General features: G+C 47.3%; 1 protein-coding gene across 11 annotated transcripts in view; it reads left to right on the forward strand.

The window, feature by feature from the left end:
- The first annotated feature begins 283 nt into the window (after positions 1-283).
- LOC129855296 (guanine nucleotide exchange factor DBS-like) overlaps positions 284-22040 on the forward strand; it is an 87339-nt gene continuing 65582 nt past the window's right edge. For 8 of the 11 annotated variants that reach the window (XM_055922796.1, XM_055922800.1, XM_055922803.1 and 5 more), the window contains exon 1: positions 2127-2470. In XM_055922796.1, the coding sequence (XP_055778771.1) occupies positions 2392-2470 (79 nt within the window). In that variant the 5' untranslated portion in view covers positions 2127-2391. The other 3 variants (XM_055922797.1, XM_055922798.1, XM_055922802.1) reach the window with 3 other exon arrangements.

The raw sequence follows: 22040 nt of genomic DNA on the forward strand, positions 1-22040 counted from the left end.
TAGAGAGCAAAACAATTCACATCTCTTGCATCCATTCTGTTAACGTGGAGCGCCTGCTCCCTCTAACCAGCAGAAACACAAACAATTATCACAAGACCACTCCTGGTTACCCTCACCGATTTCACAGCACCCAACTCTGTTTTCACCCACCCTGAAACCACAAATGGATCAGCCAAAAGGCAAAGGTCCAAAAACTTCACTCCTACTGTCACAGACTCATCTTTATCCTGACCCTCAGTGCAAGCCTCGGGCTCAGAGAACTTCACCACACCTACCACCTCTGATACTTTTCCCTCATTCACTTCCATTTCTCCTCCTGTCTTCTGCTCACTCTGCTTGCACTTTCTACCTTTCTTATTTAACAAACCATCTCTGTTTTTTACGCCATTTTTAACTCAAGCTCACCCTCTTCCTCTCTCTCTCTCTCTTAGACCTCCTCTGCCTCTCATTTTCCCTCCATTCCTCCTCCATATTCCAAGTATACGTCTCCTTTTGATAATACTGCACTTCTCTTGACATACATATTGTTCTTGGCTTCTCAAGGGACACCATTTAACCAGCTGCCACAAACTCTGTACAATCAGCACGCACCCCTCGGGATGTAAAGCTCAACAGTGCATCCCACTTGTAAAGAAGCGGCTTCGCCTTGACTATCGTCTTTATCAATAGCTACCGCAACGCTTTTCCATTTCAAACAAGCGCGCTGTTCCAACCACCATCGACCGTGTCGCCATGACAGCATCGCACTATTCGTCTGTTCTTCATTTACACAATTAACCAAAACAAGGCTGCCTCTAGTCACCTTGACTGAATCGACAATCAGAAAGGTGAGCGACAGTAGCATTTCAAAAGTCAGAAGTGGCTTCCTCTCCTCTATCTTTTCTTCATAGACCCCAGGGAGGGTCATTGCTGTTGTACTAGGAATGATGTATGAAAAATAAGTGGTGAAATAAGTTAAAATAATATGTAGGCCTATAGCCTACACATTTTCATTCTGATATTATTGTATGCCTCTCATCACCAGTCACGACCAGCTGTCACGCCCAGCTATGCGTCACATGATTGTCTCCAGTGGTAATGGAGTGGGAGCGCAGATGTCTGCTGGGCGGTTTCTCAATGCTCATCTCCTAGGCAATCGCCACGGTCCCAAGAGCACTGGCATGTGGTAAGACGATAATGCTCTTGGCTTGCATTTCATCTCTTGGCTGGATTTCATCAAAATGTGGGATAGAATAGTAGAGGGGTGGGTTGCTGTTATTGGCAGTGGCGGTTGTAGACCATTTCAACTGAGGGGGCCAAGCTGGGGCCAGTTGTACTGTTAGAGGGGCCAGTTACATTAGACATTATTGTTGTCATCGTTTTCCTCACTGCATTGCAGGCATTAGCAGGCAAAAGACCATGTTCATAATCATCATCGTTGCCACTGTCTAATAACGGATGTAAAAAAAGAATGATAGCAAAAATTAGTTATGTAAAAATGATTTCATACTCCACATTTAGGGGGGCCACAAGGGGGTCCAAAATTGTTGCCCCCACCCCCCCCCCAGAACCGCCACTGGTTATTGGATGGGGTTTCAAAACCAAAAAGAAGGGTAAACAGCCTATTGATGATGCTTTCTTTCATGACATTACAATAGTAATGCTAAGTGTATTAATAGTCATATCTACATATTTAGTTTTTGTATGCTAGTAGCCAATTTCAGCCTACATATTTCCATTATTAAAATGGATGACTTGAAAATCAAATCCTTTACTTACAATATTATATTTTAAATTGATATAATATTATTGAATATCATAATTGGATTTCTGTTATAATGTTTGCCATTTAGACAATAATAATTTTCATAATTATTAATAATAATAATAATGAATTAAATCATTTTCTTGAAACAAAGTTTTCGTCATGGCCCATGAGGTACTTTAGCTCCGTTCCAGTGGCTCTATATCTCCAGGTTTTGTGTTAGTGTATTCATTAGCCCCCTATCTCCCCAAGGCAGGTAGCAGCTCTCTGATTTGCTTCCTGGTGTCTGACTCAGCCTTTATTACAGCAAGCCGAGCATCTGCCTGAAAGCACCGTGAAATCCTCCTGATTGGCTCACCCAGTGAGTGTGGGTGTGTGAGTATCCATTATTAATGACACGCACACATACTATGCTGCATTGTATTGTCATTTTTGACGTGAAGAGATATTTTCAGTGGTTAGAGGTATCCTCAGACCCTCAAGTTGCTTCCCTTCTTTCACATCATCCCTCAGAGGTGCTTGCGGACTGGGAGGCATTGTGTGAGGAGGGTGCTTCAGGCTCCGGTGAGGGAGTGGATTGACGAAGGAGAGTGGACCGAAGAGAAGAGGAGGGGAGAGAGGAGAGCAGATACTGCCCACACCCTGAGATGCTCTGCTGGCTGATAGAAGATGAGATGTCTCTGCAGGAGTTCCAGCAACGTGTGGGCTGTGTCATCACACATGTCGGTGAGTGTCCTGTCTTTATCCCTCCATGAGCCATCAGCCAAGGGGATACCCAGCAGCTGCTCCCTGCATGGTCTCCCTATTCCAGACAGCATCTTTAGAGATGCCTAGATATGAAATGCTTGACTATAGAGATACATGTGTGAATATTTGGTCTAAACGGATAGAAATGTCAGGTTTGGGCTGATCATAATTGTTGCAATTTATACACAATTTACATTTTAAACAGTTCAAGGTCAGAGTCAGCCTTACACAAATAACCATGTAGCATGTTGTTGTCTACTATTCATCTACATTTTTTACATTTGACATTTGAGTCATTTAGCAGACGCTCTTATCCAGAGCAACTTACAGTAGCAATTAGGGTTAAGTGCCTTGCTCAAGGGCACATTGACCGATTTTTCACCAGGTTGCTCTGGGATTCGAACCAGCAACCTTTTGGTTACTGGCCCAATGCTCTTAACGGCTAGGCTACCTGCCACCCAAAATTGGGATCTGGTTTGTGGATTTATATTTTATTCTTGTGTAGATTTATAATGGACGCAACATGTTCCACTCCAGTCAAACTTGTCATTCCATGCTGGTTGGTGTGATGTGTAATAACTAGTTGTCACAGCACATCACAGTGAGTGGGTGTCATCAGAAAGTATGATTGTCATATATTGAAAATTACTTTTCTATTCTCTGATAATCCTATCCTATTCTTATTATGAGTTTAATTCTAAATCACTATAACCACATTTTAGAGCCAATATGTGTATCATCATGGAGATAGATATACAGTATTTACCGGTATCTATGGGTTTCATTACATATTTTATGATACTCAATTGTTATTAGCCACAGAAGACAGCAAAACCTAGTATACATCTCTTTAGATTCCTATCTCCCCCTCTCTTGTTCTCCTTCATTCCATATTCTACATCCGGGTCTTCCAGGCTGGGCAGAGGAAGTAGGTTATTGTGCCACGCTGGAGATTGTTACGGAGTGTATTCTATCACTGCTCTCGTGAAGCAGTCAGGCAGCAGCCATCTATTGGGGAGGGGACCATACAGCCAGTTACCATAGAAACTGAGATAGCCCAGGCTTGTGTGCATTGGCCCTATTGATTTATGGAAACGGCCTCTCCTGTGTTGCCGTTTGCCTCTCTCACGCCCCCCAATTTATCAGAGACCCCCAATTATTTTCACTATAACACCCGTAGGGTGGTCTTTGGCCTACACATAACACATCCATAGACTTGGAGGTCCTCCTCCTTTACTCATTAACCATAATTTAATCATTGTCAGTGTCATGTTATATGGTGAGCGTTATAGATTGGTGTCATCATAACACTTTATTATACAAATCTGACCTAATGGTCCCCACAGTGTCCTTTAATTAAAGGTTCATAATGAGCTTCCCTATACTGAAGATGATTGCCTTGCTACACAAGAGACCGACAATAGTAATGTTATTCTGCTAGTGGCATTTATTCTCTATTGATTTATTTAAAATCAAAGACACAGCCCTCTGTTCATCTGTAAGGGATGTAGAGCTGTGCAGATTCAATCACATATTTGACCATAAAAGCCGTGTGTGGGAAATGGTGAGCTTGGCAGCTGATGTCAGCAGCACTACATCAGAGATATTATTGCAGTTAAACCTTGTAACAGGCTCCATGACTCAGAGAGAAAGAAAGCGAAAGATGCAAGCCTTATCTGAGCTCTCATTGGTGGCAGGTGACATCATAGTTGCCAGAGTGTGAAGGCTGTGTAATTTAGGGTAACGGCGTATGGATTTTATGAATAATTCATGATAGAAATGATGTAGAATTCAAGCGGCTGACTCCTCTATTAAACAGAATTATTAGAATGATCATACTACAGACCATAGTCCTGTTACGGCTGTCGCTCTCCTCATCCTCGGACGAGGTGAGGAGAGAAGGATCTTCAGACCAAAATGCAGCTTGAGGGAAATAAGCCATCTTTTATTTTAAATACGACGATGGCAACACGAAACACAAAACACTTTCAAATTTACAAAACAAGAAAACGACGTTGACGAAACCTGAACATAAACTTACATAACTAAACATAAACTCACGTACAGGAAACAGACGACATCGAAACGAACAGCCAAACAGTCCCGTATGGTACATACATTACACGACACAGGAGACAATCACCCACCAACAAACAGTGAGAATGCCCTACCTAAATATGACTCTTGATTAGAGGAAAACGCAAACCACCTGCCTCTAATCAAGAGCCATACCAGGCAAACCAAAACCAACATAGAAACAAATAACATAGACTGCCCACCCAAAACTAACGCCCTGACCATAAACACATAAAAACAACATAAAACAGGTCAGGACTGTTACAGTACCCCCCCCTCAAGGTGCGAACGCCGGGCGCACCAGCACAAAGTCCAGGGGAGGGTCCGGGTGGGCAGTTGACCACGGTGGTGGTTCCGGCTCAGGACGCTGTCCCCACACCACCATAGTCACTCCCCTCTTCTGTCTACCCCTTCCACTGACCACCCTAAAACTACTTTCCCCAAAATAAAACAGCCAGCACCGGGACAAGGGGCAGCACCGGGACAAGGGGTAGCACCGGGACAAGGGGCAGCACCGGAACAAGGGGCAGCACCAGGATAAGGACCAGCACCGGAATAAGGGGCAGCACCGGGACAAGGGGCAGCACCGGGACAAGGGGCAGCACCGGGACAAGGGGCAGCACCGGGACAAGGGGCAGCACCGGGACAAGGGGCAACACCGGGACAAGGGGCAACACCGGGACAAGGGGCAGATCCCGGCTGAAGGACTCTGGCAGGTCCTGTTTGGACGGCTCTGGCAGGTCCTGGCTGGACGGCTCTGGCAGGTCCATGCAGGCTGACGGCTCTCGACACTCATGGCAGACTGACGGCTCTCTACGCTCATGGCAGGCTGACGGCTCTCGACGCTCATGGCAGGCTGACGGCTCTCGACGCTCATGGCAGACTGACGGCTCTCTACGCTCATGGCAGACTGACGTCTCTCGACGCTCATGGCAGGCTGACGGCTCTCGACGCTCATGGCTCTCTGACGGCTCTGGCTGCTCATGGCTCTCTGACGGCTCTGGCTGCTCATGGCTCTCTGACGGCTCTGGCTGCTCATGGCTCTCTGACGGCTCTGGCTGCTCATGGCTCTCTGACGGCTCTGGCTGCTCATGGCTCTCTGACAGCTCTGGCTGCTCATGGCTCTCTGACGGCTCTGGCTGCTCATGGCTCGCTGGCGGCTCTGGCTGCTCATGGCTCGCTGGCGGCTCTGGCAGATCCTGTCTGGTTGGCGGCTCTGGCAGATCCTGTCTGGTTGGCGGCTCTGGCAGATCCTGTCTGGTTGGCGGCTCTGGCAGATCCTGTCTGGTTGGCGGCTCTGGCAGATCCTGTCTGGTTGGCGGCTCTGGCAGATCCTGTCTGGCGGGCGGCTCTAGCGGCTCCTGTCTGGCTGACGGCTCTAGCGGCTCCTGTCTGGCTGACGGCTCTAGCGGCTCCTGTCTGGCGGATGGCTCTGTAGGCTCATGGCAGACGGGCGGCTTTGCAGGCTCATGGCAGACGGGCGGCTTTGCAGGCTCCTGGCAGACGGATGACTCAGATGGCGCTGGGGAGACGGATGGCTCAGATGGCGCTGGGGAGACGGATGGCTCAGATGGCGCTGGGGAGACGGATGGCTCAGATGGCGCTGGGGAGACGGATGGCTCAGATGGCGCTGGTGAGACGGATGGCTCTGGCCGGATACGGCGCACTGTAGACCTGGTGCGTGGTGCCGGAACTGGAGGCACCGGGCTAAGGATAAGCACCTTCCTACTAGTGCGGGGAGCAGGAACAGGGCACACTGTATTCTCAAAGCCTACTCTATCCCTGATGTGTGGTACCGGCACTGGTGACACCGGGCTGAGGACAAGCACATCAGGATTAGTAGGGGGAGAAGATACAGTTTGTACAGGGCTCTGGAGACGCACTGGTAGCTTAGTGCGTGGGCCCGGAACTGGAGGCACCGGGCTAGATACACGCACTACAGGGAGAGTGCGTGAAGGAGGAACAGGGCTCAGGATACGCACTGGTAGCCAAGTGCGTAGTGTAGACACTGTAGGTACTAGGCTGGGGCGGGGAGGTGGCGCCGGAAATACCGGACCGTGGAGGCGTACTGGCACTCTTGAGCATTGAACCCGCCCAACCTTACCTGGTTGAATGCTCCCGGTCGCCCGACCAGTGCCGCGAGGTGGAATAACCCGCACCGGCCTATGTAGGCGAACCGGGGAAACTATGCGTAAGGCCGGTGCCATGTATGCCGGCCCGAGGAGACGCACTGGAGACCAGACGCGTTGAGCCGGCCTCATGACACCTGGCTCAATACTCAATCTAGCCCTACCAGTGCGGGGAGGTGGAATAACCCGCACTGGGCTATGCACTCGTACAGGAGACACCGTGCGCTCTACTGCGTAACACGGCGCCTGCCCGTACTCCCGCTCTCCACGGTAAGCCTGGGAAGTGGGCGCAGGTCTCCTACCTGCCCTTGGCCCACTACCTCCTAGCCCCCCCCCAAGAAATTTTTGGGAATTACTTACAGGCTTTTTTGGCTTCCGTGCCAGACGCGTTCCCTCATAGCTCCGGTTCCTCTCTCCGGTAGCCTCCGCTCTCCTCAGTGCCTCCAGCTGTTCCCATGGGAGGCGATCTCTACCAGCTAGGATCTCCTCCCATGTGTAGACACCCTTTCCATCCAAAACATCGTCCCATGTCCATTGCTCCTTTCTCTCCTGTCCCTTACTCCGTTTAGTTTCCCTTTGCCGCTTGGTCTTAGCGTGGTGGGTGATTCTGTTAAGCTGTCGCTCTCCTCATCCTCGGACGAGGTGAGGAGAGAAGGATCTTCAGACCAAAATGCAGCTTGAGGGAAATAAGCCATCTTTTATTTTAAATACGACGATGGCAACACGAAACACAAAACACTTTCAAATTTACAAAACAAGAAAACGACGTTGACGAAACCTGAACATAAACTTACATAACTAAACATAAACTCACGTACAGGAAACAGACGACATCGAAACGAAACGAACAGCCAAACAGTCCCGTATGGTACATACATTACACGACACAGGAGACAATCACCCACCAACAAACAGTGAGAATGCCCTACCTAAATATGACTCTTGATTAGAGGAAAACGCAAACCACCTGCCTCTAATCAAGAGCCATACCAGGCAAACCAAAACCAACATAGAAACAAATAACATAGACTGCCCACCCAAAACTAACGCCCTGACCATAAACACATAAAAACAACATAAAACAGGTCAGGACTGTTACAAGTCCTCTCACAGCTCTTCCAAACAAATTATATTTACAGGAAAATACCTACCGGTACTTGAAATGGACCTTCAAATAGTTTTCAGGAAAAAAAGATGATGCACAGTATGTTATGTTTTGTTGCCTCTAGCAACCAAGGAATTACAGTAGTGCAATGCCTCTTGTGTACAGGGCAATCCTCCACAACACGTCCCAAGGATATCTAATATGAAGAATTCATACTCCAAATCATATAAGAAAATATTACATTCTTAACCTCATAGTGTGCAAAGATTTTGGCCCTGTGTAGCAGTAACCCTAATTTCAGGCTGCCTTCTGTACTATTTAGTAGAGTAGAACAATGGAAATGTGTGGCATCGGTCATCCTTTGCTAATTGAACTAACGGGATTAGCATGGTCTGGCTACTCAAGGCTGGCCCCAGATACATACATGTGGTGAACACAGGGAAATGAAACAGTCTATAGGCCTATATAAACAGAAAATACAACCACATCAAAACATGAGCACAGACTAAAGACACAGCTGACAGGGAATCGTAAAGGCACTAAGGCTGGAAAATGCATTAAAATGTCAGTGTAATCACTTTGTGGTTTTCAGAGGCATTTTGTTTAAAACATTCTTTCCACAGATGAGTAACCATTCTTGGCAGATTCTCACCAAGTGATCAGTGACAATGTACATGTTCCACTGGCTCTACCGCACAGACCTCGATCCTAGACGTTATGTATTTTGTGTGAGCATGTTTATGGTTTCTCTCAGGATGACTGTTGGCTTACTTGTCTGTCATTCATTTTGCTTGTAACTCTGGCGCTATAGTAGTTATATCCTCTTACAGTAAGCAATGAATCTATTGAGACTCTATGTACATCATAAAGAGTTAAATGGATAAATAGAAAGCAGCATTGTTTTGTCCCTCCCTTTATCTGTGTCCCCACCCCTCATCCTCTTAGCAGCCAAAGGGCCATCGCTATCTTCCAAAATCAATACCAAATGTCACCATGAGCGCCTGTGCCATGTCCTTCTGTAATACTGATAGTCCATTCATAAGCCTTCCTTGGCACAGAAGGAGATCTATAAAAAGTCCAGATTCTATCTCATATGCAGAGAGGTGAACAATGGAAAGGTCAGGAGGTCATCCTCTCTCCTGTTGGAACAGCAGCCCTGGTGTTCATCATCTCAAACGTCCTGATCAGATGCCTTCCTTTCTCACCTCTGACTTCTGAAATCATATCCCCTCACAACAATGCCATCAACTTTATCTCCGTTTTTGGATTTTAGATTATGTGGAATAATAAATGATTAATTGCAGTGATTCGATGTTCATTCATTGAGTGCATTTAATCTGTAGACATATCATAGACTGTTGGATTTTGTTTCACTCAGAGGTTGTCAACATATTTAAACCTCTTAAGGTTGGGTAGGTGTTCCAGCCATAGATCTTCCTGGTATAATAACAGCTCTGGTCTTGTTTACCCAGCCAGCCCAGTCTTGTTGTTATGACGTAGGCTGTATTCACACTGCTTCCCATTTGTCCCTCATTTACGTGAAAAGGGCTCTTTGGAAAACGTTTGTCTTATTTCACACAGCCCCCTTTGGGCATTGGCCAGTATTTGAGTGGTGCTCACAGTAACACAATGGAACAATAGCCCATTGAGTCATAAATCTATTTTAAGAGTCTGGCCTAATTTCGAACTCTAATATGGACTTACTGCTCCAGTTTTCAAGGGCTCAGGGTGGCCCTCAGATCAACTCAGATCCGCAGGGTCAAGCTTCACAGCAGGCTTTGAAAAACAGAGGACATGTAGGTAGAAGACAAAAGTCAGGCCAGGTAAGGCTAGGACAGACAGAGGGAGTACTGGGGATTACTACTCCCCATTCTCCTTCTGTGACCTTGACCTCTGTAACCCTTTCCTCTCTGAAGGTGGGTGGGAAGGTTTGTTCACCCCCGATAGGGCATTGTTTGTGAGAGGCTACGGTGTCAATTCATGATCAATAGCACTGCGGATTCTTTTTTTTTTTTACCAGATCCTTAATCTATTTCGCAAGGGGTTGCAGTATATTGTGTGCAGTCATAGCATACCTGATCTTTGAGTCGATTTCCTACCCTCAGTGCTTCTCACGGCTGAGAGCTTTGATGCATGCTCTGCTCCTGCACTGATAAGTGGGGCTCACTGCCACAATGTAATAGTGCAGATGTTCACAACAACTCTGAACTAGGGACGACATTTATAATTGAAATGGCACTGAAACTAGCTTTTTCCACTGATTTTTATATCATTTTATATGGTTAGGGTAGGGTTGTTCATCAACATGTTTATGTCAAATAGAATGTGAAATAAATACTGTATATGCTATTTGGACTTGGTTATTTATGTCCTTGCAATAACGAGAGAATAAAAAATTGATTGTGAGGATTAGCAGATGCATACCAATATGTATCTTTCAAAAATAGGGTGACCTTGTGTTGACATGCAGATATATATGTGTGAGCCCCATTACAGTAGCAGGAAGCAATAAAAGACACTGTGTGGGTATCTGACTCAGTGTGTGTGATCCTGAACCTCGTTACTACCAGCACGGTGCTGTTCAGAGCTCACATATTCAATACTATTCATCACCCTCCCTATGTGTGTGCAGTGTGTGTGTATTTTCTAGAGGTAGGAGTGACTGACAGATGCCAGTGACACTAGGAGAACCTGACCTTACTGCACTGGTCCTATGCAGTGTGGGCTTCTAGTATGTGGCCGCTCTGTCATTCGTTGATGACAGAGCAGGGTGGGGGTAAGGGCTGGGTAGGCTTCAGAACTGAAGAAGTGACGGTCCAGGGAGCATTTGAGAGGACGGATAGAGTGGGCAGGGCGACAGGAAGAGTGATCTCCGGATCCAAACATGAGTACGTTTTTTTATATGGCGGTGTCTTGTTCCTGTTTTCATGTTTTTAGAGCACATGTCCCAATGGCAAAGGCCAACTTTCTGCTGACAGAGCCACACGGTGATGTCATATCATGGAATTTACTCCCTGCCTCTGACCTTAAGTAGAAAAACAAACAGTGTAAATACTCCGATATTCTCCTTGTACAGCAGGTGTTGCTGCTTTTCTAGTCTTTTATGCTGTTTCATTAGCATAGTGGTTTAGAATACATAATGCCAATACTGTGATTCAAGATCATATTGTTGAACTGAACATATACAGTGTCTGTCACAGTTGCGTGTATAAGTGGCAGGGAAGTCAGGCGCAGGAGAGTCAAATAGAGTGTAGAATGGAGTTTTTTAATTATAGTCCCAGTAACCTGCTCCATAACACTCATAGGAAAACATAAAACAAATATGGGTACGATGACCCGTCGCACACCTATACACATAAACACAACACTTGACAAAGAACAATCTCTGACAAACACATGAAGGGAAACAGAGGGTTAAATACACAACAGGTAATGAATGGGATTGACAACAGGTGTGTGGGAAGACAAGACAAAATGAAAAATGGATCGATGATGGCTAGAAGGCCGGTGAAGTCGACCGCCGAACACCGCCCGGACAAGGAGAGGCAACGACTTCGGTAGAAGTCGTGACATTACCCCCCCCCTGACGCGCGGCTCCAGCAGCGCGTCGACACCGACCTCGGGGACGACCCGGAGGGCGAGGTGCAGGGCAATCCGGATGGAGGCGGTGGAATTCTTTTAACATAGAAGGATCTAAAACGTCCTCCACCGGAACCCAGCATCTCTCCTCCGGCCCGTACCCCTCCCAGTCCACGAGGTACTGAAGGCCCCTCGCCCGACGTCTCGAATCCAAAATGGATCGAACAAAGTACGCCGGGACCCCCTCGATGTCTAGAGGAGGCGGAGGAACTTCACGCACTTCAGCCTCCTGGAGCGGGCCAGCCACCACCGGCCTGAGGAGAGACACATGGAACGAGGGGTTAATACGGTAATTAGTGGGCAGTTGTAACCTATAACATACCTCGTTCGCTCTCCTCAGGACTTTAAACGGCCCCACAAACCGCGGACCCAGCTTCCGGCAGAGCAGGCGGAGGGGCAGGTTTCGGGTCGAGAGCCAGACCCTGTCCCCTGGTGCGAACACCGGGGCCTCACTGCGGCGACGGTCTGCGCCAATTTTCTGGCGCCTTATGGCACGCTGAAGGTGGACGTGGGCTGCCTCCCAGGTTTCCTCAGCGTGCCGAAACCAATTGTCCACCGCAGGAGCCTCGGTCTGACTCTGATGCCAAGGAGCCAGAACCGGCTGATACCCTAATACACATTGAAAAGGAGTAAGGTTAGTGGAGGAGTGACGTAGCGAGTTCTGGGCCATCTCTGCCCAGGGCACGAACTTCGCCCACTCCCCCGGCCGGTCCTGGCAATAGGACCGCAGAAACCTGCCCACATCCTGGTTAACTCTCTCCACCTGCCCATTACTCTCGGGGTGAAAACCTGAGGCAAGACTAACCGAGATCCCCAGACGTTCCATGAACGCCTTCCAGACCCTTGATGTGAACTGGGGACCCCGATCAGACACTATATCCTCAGGCACCCCATAGTGCCGGAAAACGTGTGTAAACAGGGCCTCTGCAGTTTGTAAGGCCGTAGGGAGACCGGGCAAAGGGAGGAGACGACAGGACTTCGAAAACCGATCCACAACGACCAAGATCGTGGTGTAACCCTGTGAAGGTGGAAGATCAGTCAAAAAATCCACCGACAGGTGCGACCACGGCCGTTGAGGAACAGGTAAAGGTTGAAGCTTACCTCTAGGCAGGTGTCTAGGAGCCTTGCACTGGGCGCACACCGAGCAGGAGGAAACATAAATCCTCACGTCCTTAGCTAAAGTGGGCCACCAGTACCTCCCATCAAGACAGCGCATCGTCCGACCTATCCCAGGATGACCAGAGGAGGGTGACGTGTGAGCCCAATAGATCAATCGGTCGCGGACAGCAGACGGAACGTACAGACGACCAGCTGGACACTCAGGAGGAGAGGGCTCTGCACGTGACGCCCGCTCAATGTCCGCGTCCAGCTCCCACACTACTGGCGCCACCAAACACGAAGCTGGGAGTATGGGAGTGGGATCCATGGACCGCTCCTCTGTGTCATACAGCCGAGACAATGCGTCTGCCTTGACGTTCTGGGAGCCTGGTCTGTAAGTAAGAGTAAACACAAAACGAGTGAAAAACATGGCCCACCTTGCCTGGCGAGGATTCATTCTCTTCGCCTGCCGGATGTACTCCAGATTGCGGTGGTCAGTCCAGATGAGAAAAGGGTGTTTAGCCCCCTCAAGCCAGTGCCTCCACACCTTCAAGGCTTCTACGACAGCTAACAGCTCTCGGTCCCCCACATCATAGTTTCGCTCCGCCGGGCTGAGCTTCTTCGAAAAGAAAGCACAGGGGCGAAGCTTCAGTGGCACACCCGAACGCTGAGAGAGCACTGCTCCTATCCCAGCTTCGGATGCGTCCACCTCTACCATGAATGGCAAAGAGGGATCCGGATGAGCCAACACAGGCGCCGAGGTAAACAGAGTCTTCAGGTGTCCAAAAGCCCTGTTCGCCTCAGCCGACCACTGCAAGCGCACCGGGCCCCCCTTTAGCAGTGAGGTAATGGGAGCCGCAACCTGACCAAAACCCCGGATAAATCTCCGGTAGTAATTGGCAAACCCCAAAAAGCGCTGCACCTCCTTTACCGTGGTTGGAGTCGGCCAATTACGCACGGCTGTAATGCGGTCGCTCTCCATTTCCACTCCTGAAGTGGAAATCCGATGCCCTAGGAAGGAGATGGATTGTTGGAAGAACAAGCATTTCTCAGCCTTGACATATAGATCATGCTCCAACAGGCGACCAAGCACCCTGCGCACCAGGGACACATGCTCGGCGCGTGTAGCGGAGTATATCAGAATATCATCTATATACACCACTACACCCTGCAGGTCCCTGAAGATCTCATCTACAAATGATTGGAAGACTGATGGAGCATTCATCAACCCATATGGCATGACCAGGTACTCATAATGACCTGAGGTGGTGCTAAATGCCGTCTTCCATTCATCACCCTTCCGAATACGCACCAGATTATACGCACTCCTGAGATCCAATTTTGTGAAGAAGCGTGCCTCGCGCATTGACTCCATAACTGTATTTATCAGAGGTAGCGGGTAACTATATTTCACCGTGATTTTATTGAGACCTCGATAATCAATGCACTGGCGTAAACCACCATCCTTCTTCTTCACAAAAAAGAAACTCGAAGAGGCGGGTGAAATGGATGGCTGAATGAACCCCTGACGCAGGGATTCAGAGATATATGTATCCATAGCCACCGTCTCCGCTTGCGACAGGGGATACACGTGACTCCTGGGATATGCAGCGTCTACCAGGAGATCTATCGCACAATCCCCCTGTCGATGGGGTGGTAATTGAGTCGCCTTCTTTTTACAGAAGGCGAGAGCCAAATCGGCATATTCTGGAGGAATGTGCACGGTGGAGACCTGGTCTGGACTTTCCACCGTAGTAGCACCAACGGAAACCCCTAAACACCTACCTGAGTACTCTCGCGACCACCCCGTGAGAGCCCTCTGTGGCCAAGAAACAGTGGGGTTATGACACGCTAACCAGGGTAGACCTAGCACCACAGAATACGCAGGGGAATCAATAAGAAAAAGACTAATCTTCTCCTTGTGACCCTCCTGCGTTATCATATTCAACGGTGCGGTGACCTCCCTGATAAAACCTGACCCTAATGGTCGACTATCTAAGGCATGAATAGGGACAGGCATATCCACAGACACAATAGGGAGCCCTAAACTATGAGCTAAATTTTTATTAATGAAATTTCCAGCCGCGCCTGAATCTACTAGCGCCTTATACTGGGACTGCAGGGAAAAATCCGGAAAAGTGACAGAGACAAACATAAGTGCAACAGAGGGCTCTGGATGAGAATGGTGCCTACTCACCTGGGGTGATGCCAGAGTGCCCTGCCTGCCTTCTCTATTCCCAGAGGAACCAACCCGGCACCGACCAGCAGTGTGATCTCTGCGACCATAGATGGTGCTCGAGCGGGAACCCCCTCCGGTCTCCCGGCGCACCGTCCCTCCCAATTCCATTGGTTCGGGAGAGAGGGTGCGGGAGGATGGAACAACCAGACCCCGATCTAGACGTCCACGAGTATCCAGCATGTTGTCCAGCCTGATGGACATGTCCACCAGCTGGTCGAAGTTAAGGGTGGTGTCTCTACAGGCCAGCTCCCGACGGACGTCCTCTCGTAGGCTACAACGGTAATGGTCGATCAGGGCCCTGTCGCTCCATCCAGCGCCGGCAGCCAAGGTCCTAAACTCCAAAGCAAACTCCTGGGCACTCCTCGTCTCCTGCCTCAGATGATAGAGGAGCTCACCCGCCGTTTTTCCTTCGGGAGGATGGTCGAATACTCTCCTGAAATAAAGGGTGAACTCCTCAAAATGGTCCAACGCCGCATTCTCCTCTCTACACACAGCGCTGGCCCACTCCCGGGCTTTCCCGGTAAGGCATGAGACGAGGGTGGAACTCTTCTCCCGGTCGGATGGTACTGGGGAGACCGTGGCCAGATATAAGTTCAGTTTAAGGAGGAAACCCTGGCAGCCGGCAGTATCTCCGTTGTAACCCGTGGGTAGGGGTAAACGGATTTTGTTAGGTTCATGTGGGGAAAACGCGTTAAAGGTAAATCCCAGTTGTGGCAGTGGAGGCGCTGGAGAAACTCCCTGTCTCTCCCAGCGATCCATATTCTGGACAATGCGATCCATGACAGCGCTCAAACAGTCCATCTCCTTCGCTTGTTCCATTACGCGCTTTTCCACCTCCATGGACGTCGTGTCCTCTCCTGCTGACTTCATATATTATCTGGTCAGAGATTCTGTCACAGTTGCGTGTATAAGTGGCAGGGAAGTCAGGCGCAGGAGAGTCAAATAGAGTGTAGAATGGAGTTTTTTAATTATAGTCCCAGTAACCTGCTCCATAACACTCATAGGAAAACATAAAACAAATATGGGTACGATGACCCGTCGCACACCTATACACATAAACACAACATTTGACAAAGAACAATCTCTGACAAACACATGAAGGGAAACAGAGGGTTAAATACACAACAGGTAATGAATGGGATTGACAACAGGTGTGTGGGAAGACAAGACAAAACCAATGGAAAATGAAAAATGGATCGATGATGGCTAGAAGGCCGGTGAAGTCGACCGCCGAACACCGCCCGGACAAGGAGAGGCAACGACTTCGGTAGAAGTCGTGACAGTGTCTTGCAAAAGTATTCCCCCCCCTTGGCGTTTTTCCAATTTTGTTGCATTACAACCTGTAATTTAAATGGATTTTATTTGGATTTTATGTAATGGACATACAAAAATAGTCCAAATTGGTGAAGTGAAATGAGGAAAATTACTTTTCAAAAAATTCTAAAAAATAAAAAACGGAAAAGTGGTGCGTGCATATCTATTCACCCCCTTTGCTATGAAGCCCCTAAATAAGATCTGGTGCAACCAATTACCTTCAGAAGTCACATAATTAGTTAAATAAAGTCCACCTGTATGCAATTAAGTGTTACATGATCTGTCACATGATATCAGTATATATACACCTGTTCTGAAAGGCCCCAGAGTCTGCAACACCACTAAGCAAGGGGCACCACCAAGCAAGCGGCACCATGAAGACCAAGGAGCGCTCCATTAACAGGTCAGGGACAAAGTTGTGGAGAAGTACAGAGCAGGGTTGGGTTATAAAAAAATATCAGAAACTTTGAACATCCCACGGAGCACCATTAAATCATTATAAAAAAATGGAAAGAATATGGCACCACAACAAACCTGCCAAGAGAGGGCCGCCCACCAAAACTCACAGACCAGGCAAGGAGGACATTAATCAGAGAGGCAACAAAGAGACAAAGCTCCACAGCGGAGATTGGGGTATCTGTCCGTAGAACCACTTTAAATTGTACACTCCACAGAGCTGGGCTTTACGGAAGAGTGGCCAGAAAAAAAGCTGTTGCTTAAAGAAAGAAATAAGCAAACACATTTGGTGTTCGCCAAAAGGCATATGGGAGACTCCCCAAACATATGGAAGAAGGTACCCTGGTCAGATGAGATTAAAATCGAGCTTTTTGGCCATCAAGGAAAACGCTATGTCTGGCGCAAACCCAACACCTCTCATCAACCTGAGAACACCATCCATAGTGGTGACAGCATCATGCTGTGGGGATGTTTTTCATCGGCAGGGACTGGGAAACTGGTCAGAATTGAAGGAATGATGGATGATGCTAAATACAGGGAAATTGTTGAGGGAAACCTGTTTCAGTTTTCCAGAGATTTGAGACTGGGATGGAGGTACACCTTCCAGCAGGACAGTGACCCTAAGCATACTGCTAAAGCAACACTCAAGTGGTTTAAGGGGAAACATTTAAATGTCTTGGAATGGCTTAGTCAAAGCCCAGACCTCCATCCAATTGAGAATCTGTGGTATGACTTAAAGATTGCTGTACACCAGCAGAACCCATACAACTTGAAAGAGCTGGAGCAGTTTTGCCTTGAAGAATGGGCAAAAATCCCAGTGGCTAGATGTGCCAAGCTTATAGAGACATACCCCAAGAGACTTGCAGCTGTAATTGCTGCAAAAGGTGGCTCTACAAAGTATTGGGGGGGGGGGTGAAAAGTTATGCACGCTCAAGTTTTCTTTTTCTTTTGCCTTACTTCTTGTTTGTTTCACCCCAAAAATATTTTGCATCTTCAAAGTGGTAGGCATGTTGTGTAAATAAAATGATACAACCCCCCCAAAAATCCTTTTTAATTCCAGGTTGTAAGGCAACAAAATAGGAAAAAAGCCAAGGGGGTGAACACTTTCACAAGCCACTGTAGTTCTTCTCAGATGACATCATCACTGTGAGTAAAACATCTGAACTAGTGACCTCCTGCACATCAACACCACTTAGGAATATAAGTCTGTCTGTAGACACCCATTCTCTCTGCCTGGGAGACCAACTATCTGAGCATAGTCTGTGGAGTCGTATCTCAAAGTCATCCATAAAGACTGTAGGGACATTGCGTCTTTAATTTTTTACATATATATTTTATTACATTAAATTGAAAATGTGGCAATATCAGATTATGTGATATGTGCACTGAATGTTTGAGATCTTTTTGGACTGAGCTGTTTATTGTAGTAAATGTGTATTGTAGGTGCGTGCAGAGGTAAACACTAAAGCCAAATATAGGCCTATCACTGTCATTAAAGTCGTCCCTGAATAGACCAGTGTACTAAGATTAGCTAGCGAGAGTGATCTATGTTTATCAGCCAGTGGAAAGGTAAGCTTAAGATACAGACCTGTGTATTATGTATTTTTAAAAGCAGGAAGGCCACTGGCTCCTATTCCATGTGACAAACATCAAGACTATAGCATCACACACATTGGTCATCACTTTGACACTAAATGGACACATTATGATGTAATGGTTAAGTTCTTACGGCACACAGTGTGGTGAAGCCTGAAGACGCAGATTTGTAAATGAGTGTTAAAAAAATGTCAGATAGTAGGCTACAATAGCAGTTCTACAAACTTACACCAAGTGCTATGACCATGGGTGTAACGTAGTATGATTGAGTATGACTGATAATGTTCTTGTGTGTTATTATTCTCATGAAGTACATGCCCTTCGCCAATGAGAGTGTCTTGGGAGGGTGGAGTGAGAAAGTGCTTCTGAGACAAGGACAGTAAATGAGCTACAGCCAGAAGGAGGAAAAGCAGTGCCTTTTGTGCTGTGTTCCTGACGCACATTGTCCACACACACAGCACTCCACAGCACAGAGGCTGAATGTTGGGCTGGGTGGGGGAGGAAAGGGAAGCCCCAGTGCCTCAGGGTATAGTTGAGGATATTGGTGTAAACCATGCCAGTCTCCTGAGCTCCACTGGTCACAAGACTTGAACTCAGACCTCTGGCGAGAGCCCTGACAGAACACACACACATGCACCCACACACTCACAGACACACACATTGTAAGGAATCTGCTCCGTGGTGCTCTGCGAGTTTTTCCATAACCACAGCTGGAGCCCCCAGGGCAGGACTGTAGTGTTCAACGGTCTGGTTCGGTCCAGACAGGAAGACCTCGCCATGGGCTCAGTTATGTGTAAGTGACTGGATTACCTACTTTAAACCTTAATTTACATGTTCTTTCACACTCATACAGGTCTGGTTTCCATGGCTCTTTTGCCTCCGAGTGGTGTGAAACAGATGTGATGTAAGCTAGTTGTGCTACTGGAGAAGCCTGCTCAGTAGATAGCAGTAGGTAGGGGCTGGTGATTGAGTGGAGTTGTTTTTCCTTGTGACGTCTTGAGTAAGGAGCTCTGCGTGCTTACAGGCTTAAGACGTTCAGCAATGTGACCTAACAGAGAGGCCGGTGATTACCCTGTGAACACCTTGTGGGAACCTGGTCACAAATAGAGCTGGGGAATTCAAAATGCCTGATCAATTCACATTGGAATGTATTATACAGTATAGTTACCCGTTGCTTCTGTGCATACATGTTGTGCTTCACAGAGAAATACATGGTGCATTTCACTGTTAGATTCTCCCCTGAGTGTGAAGTCACCTAAGCTTATATAGAGGTTACATAAGAAGGGTTTTTGATTATCCTCTGTTGCATGTGCCTGGCATAGAGAGGGAAGAGACGTAGGCAGAGGTCAGAGGCAGCAGCTCACTGGCTCCCGGGACTGAAGATAAATAATTGCAGTGGTAGAGGCTGGCAGGGGACTGGGTGTGTGCGTACTGTGTACATTATGTGTGTGTGTGTGAGATGTGCTGCGCTGAGAGACAGACTATCAGATGGAAGGCACTGTAAGAGAAGAGCGTCCAGGGGACTTGAAAAGCAGACCAGGGTGATTCAGGAAGACTGAGCCTGGGAGGAGAGTGAAGCTCTGGTAGCCGCTCCGAGCTCTTTCCGTCCCCGTCTCCCTGGCTGGAGTCTGGACTGACCTTGACTACACTAGGCACTGCGTAGGAAGGAACTACACAGGCTGGTGTGCAGGAAAGCCATCTCTTGAACACAAACGCACACAATCTCAGAGATGAGTAGTGCAGATATTTTGGCTCTCTGCTGTGGTGGGAGGATGGACGGCTCCCAGCGGTACCAGACCATCCCCTCACGGTGTTCGGCATGTGGGAGGCACACGCGTGGCGCTTCCTCCATGGTGCGTATCTCTGCCGGGGAGATGGAGTCCTACCACCGCTTTCTGGGGGTGTGTCAGAAGACTGAGTCAGCCACAGGGAGAAGTATGTCCTCCCTCTCTTCCCTCTCAACCTCCCACTCAGCACCTCTCCTTCACTCCATCCCCCTGTCAGTTTTTTTTTAACTAGGCAAGTCAGTTAAGAACAAATTCTTATTTACAATGACTGCCTTGTTCAGGGGCAGAACAACATATTTTTACGTTGTCAGCTCGGGGATTCGATTCAGCAACCTTTTGGTTACTGGTCCAACGCTCTAACCATAATGCTGGGCTTGTTGATTGATGTGATGCTGCTAAGGCCCTGCTATATGTAAATGCTTTAGTGAGATTTCATTAGTCTGCTGCTGCTGTTATCTGAGGTATGCCTTACCTTCTAATATTAGACTGATGCCTTTATGAATAGGCATGGCAGTTCTCACCTTCTCAGACATGCTTATTATATGCCAGGTTGCTTTCCTATCTGCATGTCAAATGGCTTGCATTGTCCTGGATAGAAAGCTCCACATCACAACAACCTTTTAAAGAACACTTGAGTAGAACGCGTCTTATACCATGCATGCAAGCTTGCACAATTATTAATGTTTCTCTCTGTGGAGAAGTGGCAATGACAGCAGAAAAAATGTCTCCATGTTTAAAAAGAATGACAATCTGAATCATGGTGTCTATGGTTGGATAAAGATGTCCTGTCTGACTGTTTTAAATATGTTGGAAAACACTAGCTGGAAAAGTTGAATGACGTCACAAAATAACCTACCCAGAAGCAGTTGATGGTGCCACAAACCCTCAATGCCTAGACATGCACTGTCTCTTATGTGTGATTATCCCTTGTAACTGAAGCAAATAGTCACCTATGGTATCCAGTTAGCTGCCAAGCCTATGTCCTTCAGGGCATCTGGTTCAAAATATGTGTATCTGAAGATATAAATGCAATTAAATTGTTTGGGTACATTCAAGTAAGGATATGTGCCACTTTTTGCTCTTCCTGGACTGTCTGCATTCAAAGGTGTTTCTGAGATAATGTTCTTTAGTCGGAACAAAGTGACACATTTTATTGCCAGAAAGCTGTTTCTGTATCTGTCCAAGTGCAATTCCGAGAAGTTTTTGATTGTTAATAAGAGAATGGGGTATCCATCTTAATGTCCTGAGTGTAAGACTGAAACCACATCGACCATCACATGGCTGTGACGTCTCTTCCTCAGAGATCCTTTCATCTCTCAGCACCATAATGACGTCCATTCATTCTGTTCCTAGAACGAGTTTCCACATGAATGTTGGCCAAAATTCATGGCCAAAATCCCAATTTGTTGTCCTATTTTTATCTAATCGGTTGGTTGGTATACCCTCCACCTGAAGTCCAGATCATTACACATCTGGAGCTCGTCCAACTTCCAAAGACAGTTTTGGCTTAGCTTTCATTTGATATCCATCACTAGGGGAGTTTTGTTATTGGAAGATAAATGGACCTGTCTGACACATCCTTTTATTGTTTTCTTGCACGACCGCCCTTTTCCTGAGTGTCAATGGGAAACGTGCTCTTTTGGACGTATGTGGATTTACGGACAAATATCTACTATATTCAAACTTCCTCTCCAACAATATTGAGATTACATCAGTACTGTTCGTAGATCCATGACCATGAAAATGTCCTGGGTACATATGGAATTGTGTACTGTACAGATCTACTGTATGTGGCACTGCTTTGTGAGAAAATTAGCAACGCAAGTCAAATGGAATACATTGATTTCTGTATAAACACAATCAATTCTACCAAATGTATTCAGTTAGACTAACCTTTTAAAGGTAGTTTTACTACTACAATGATGGAGAGTACTGGACACATATTGTAAGAGGATGTTCGATTTTCTATTTGATCTTCTTACAGAGAGAAATATTAGCAGTCTCAAATTCTCCCTGTGTGTAGATATCAGTGTGAGCGTGAGGGCTTCTCCTCCTCTTAAAGCACTGGTGGAGGGCGGTGGTGGAGAGATGCTTGACCTAGTTCTTCCAA

This window comes from Salvelinus fontinalis, chromosome 5 (assembly GCF_029448725.1).
Source record: "Salvelinus fontinalis isolate EN_2023a chromosome 5, ASM2944872v1, whole genome shotgun sequence".
Lineage (NCBI taxonomy): Eukaryota > Metazoa > Chordata > Actinopteri > Salmoniformes > Salmonidae > Salvelinus > Salvelinus fontinalis.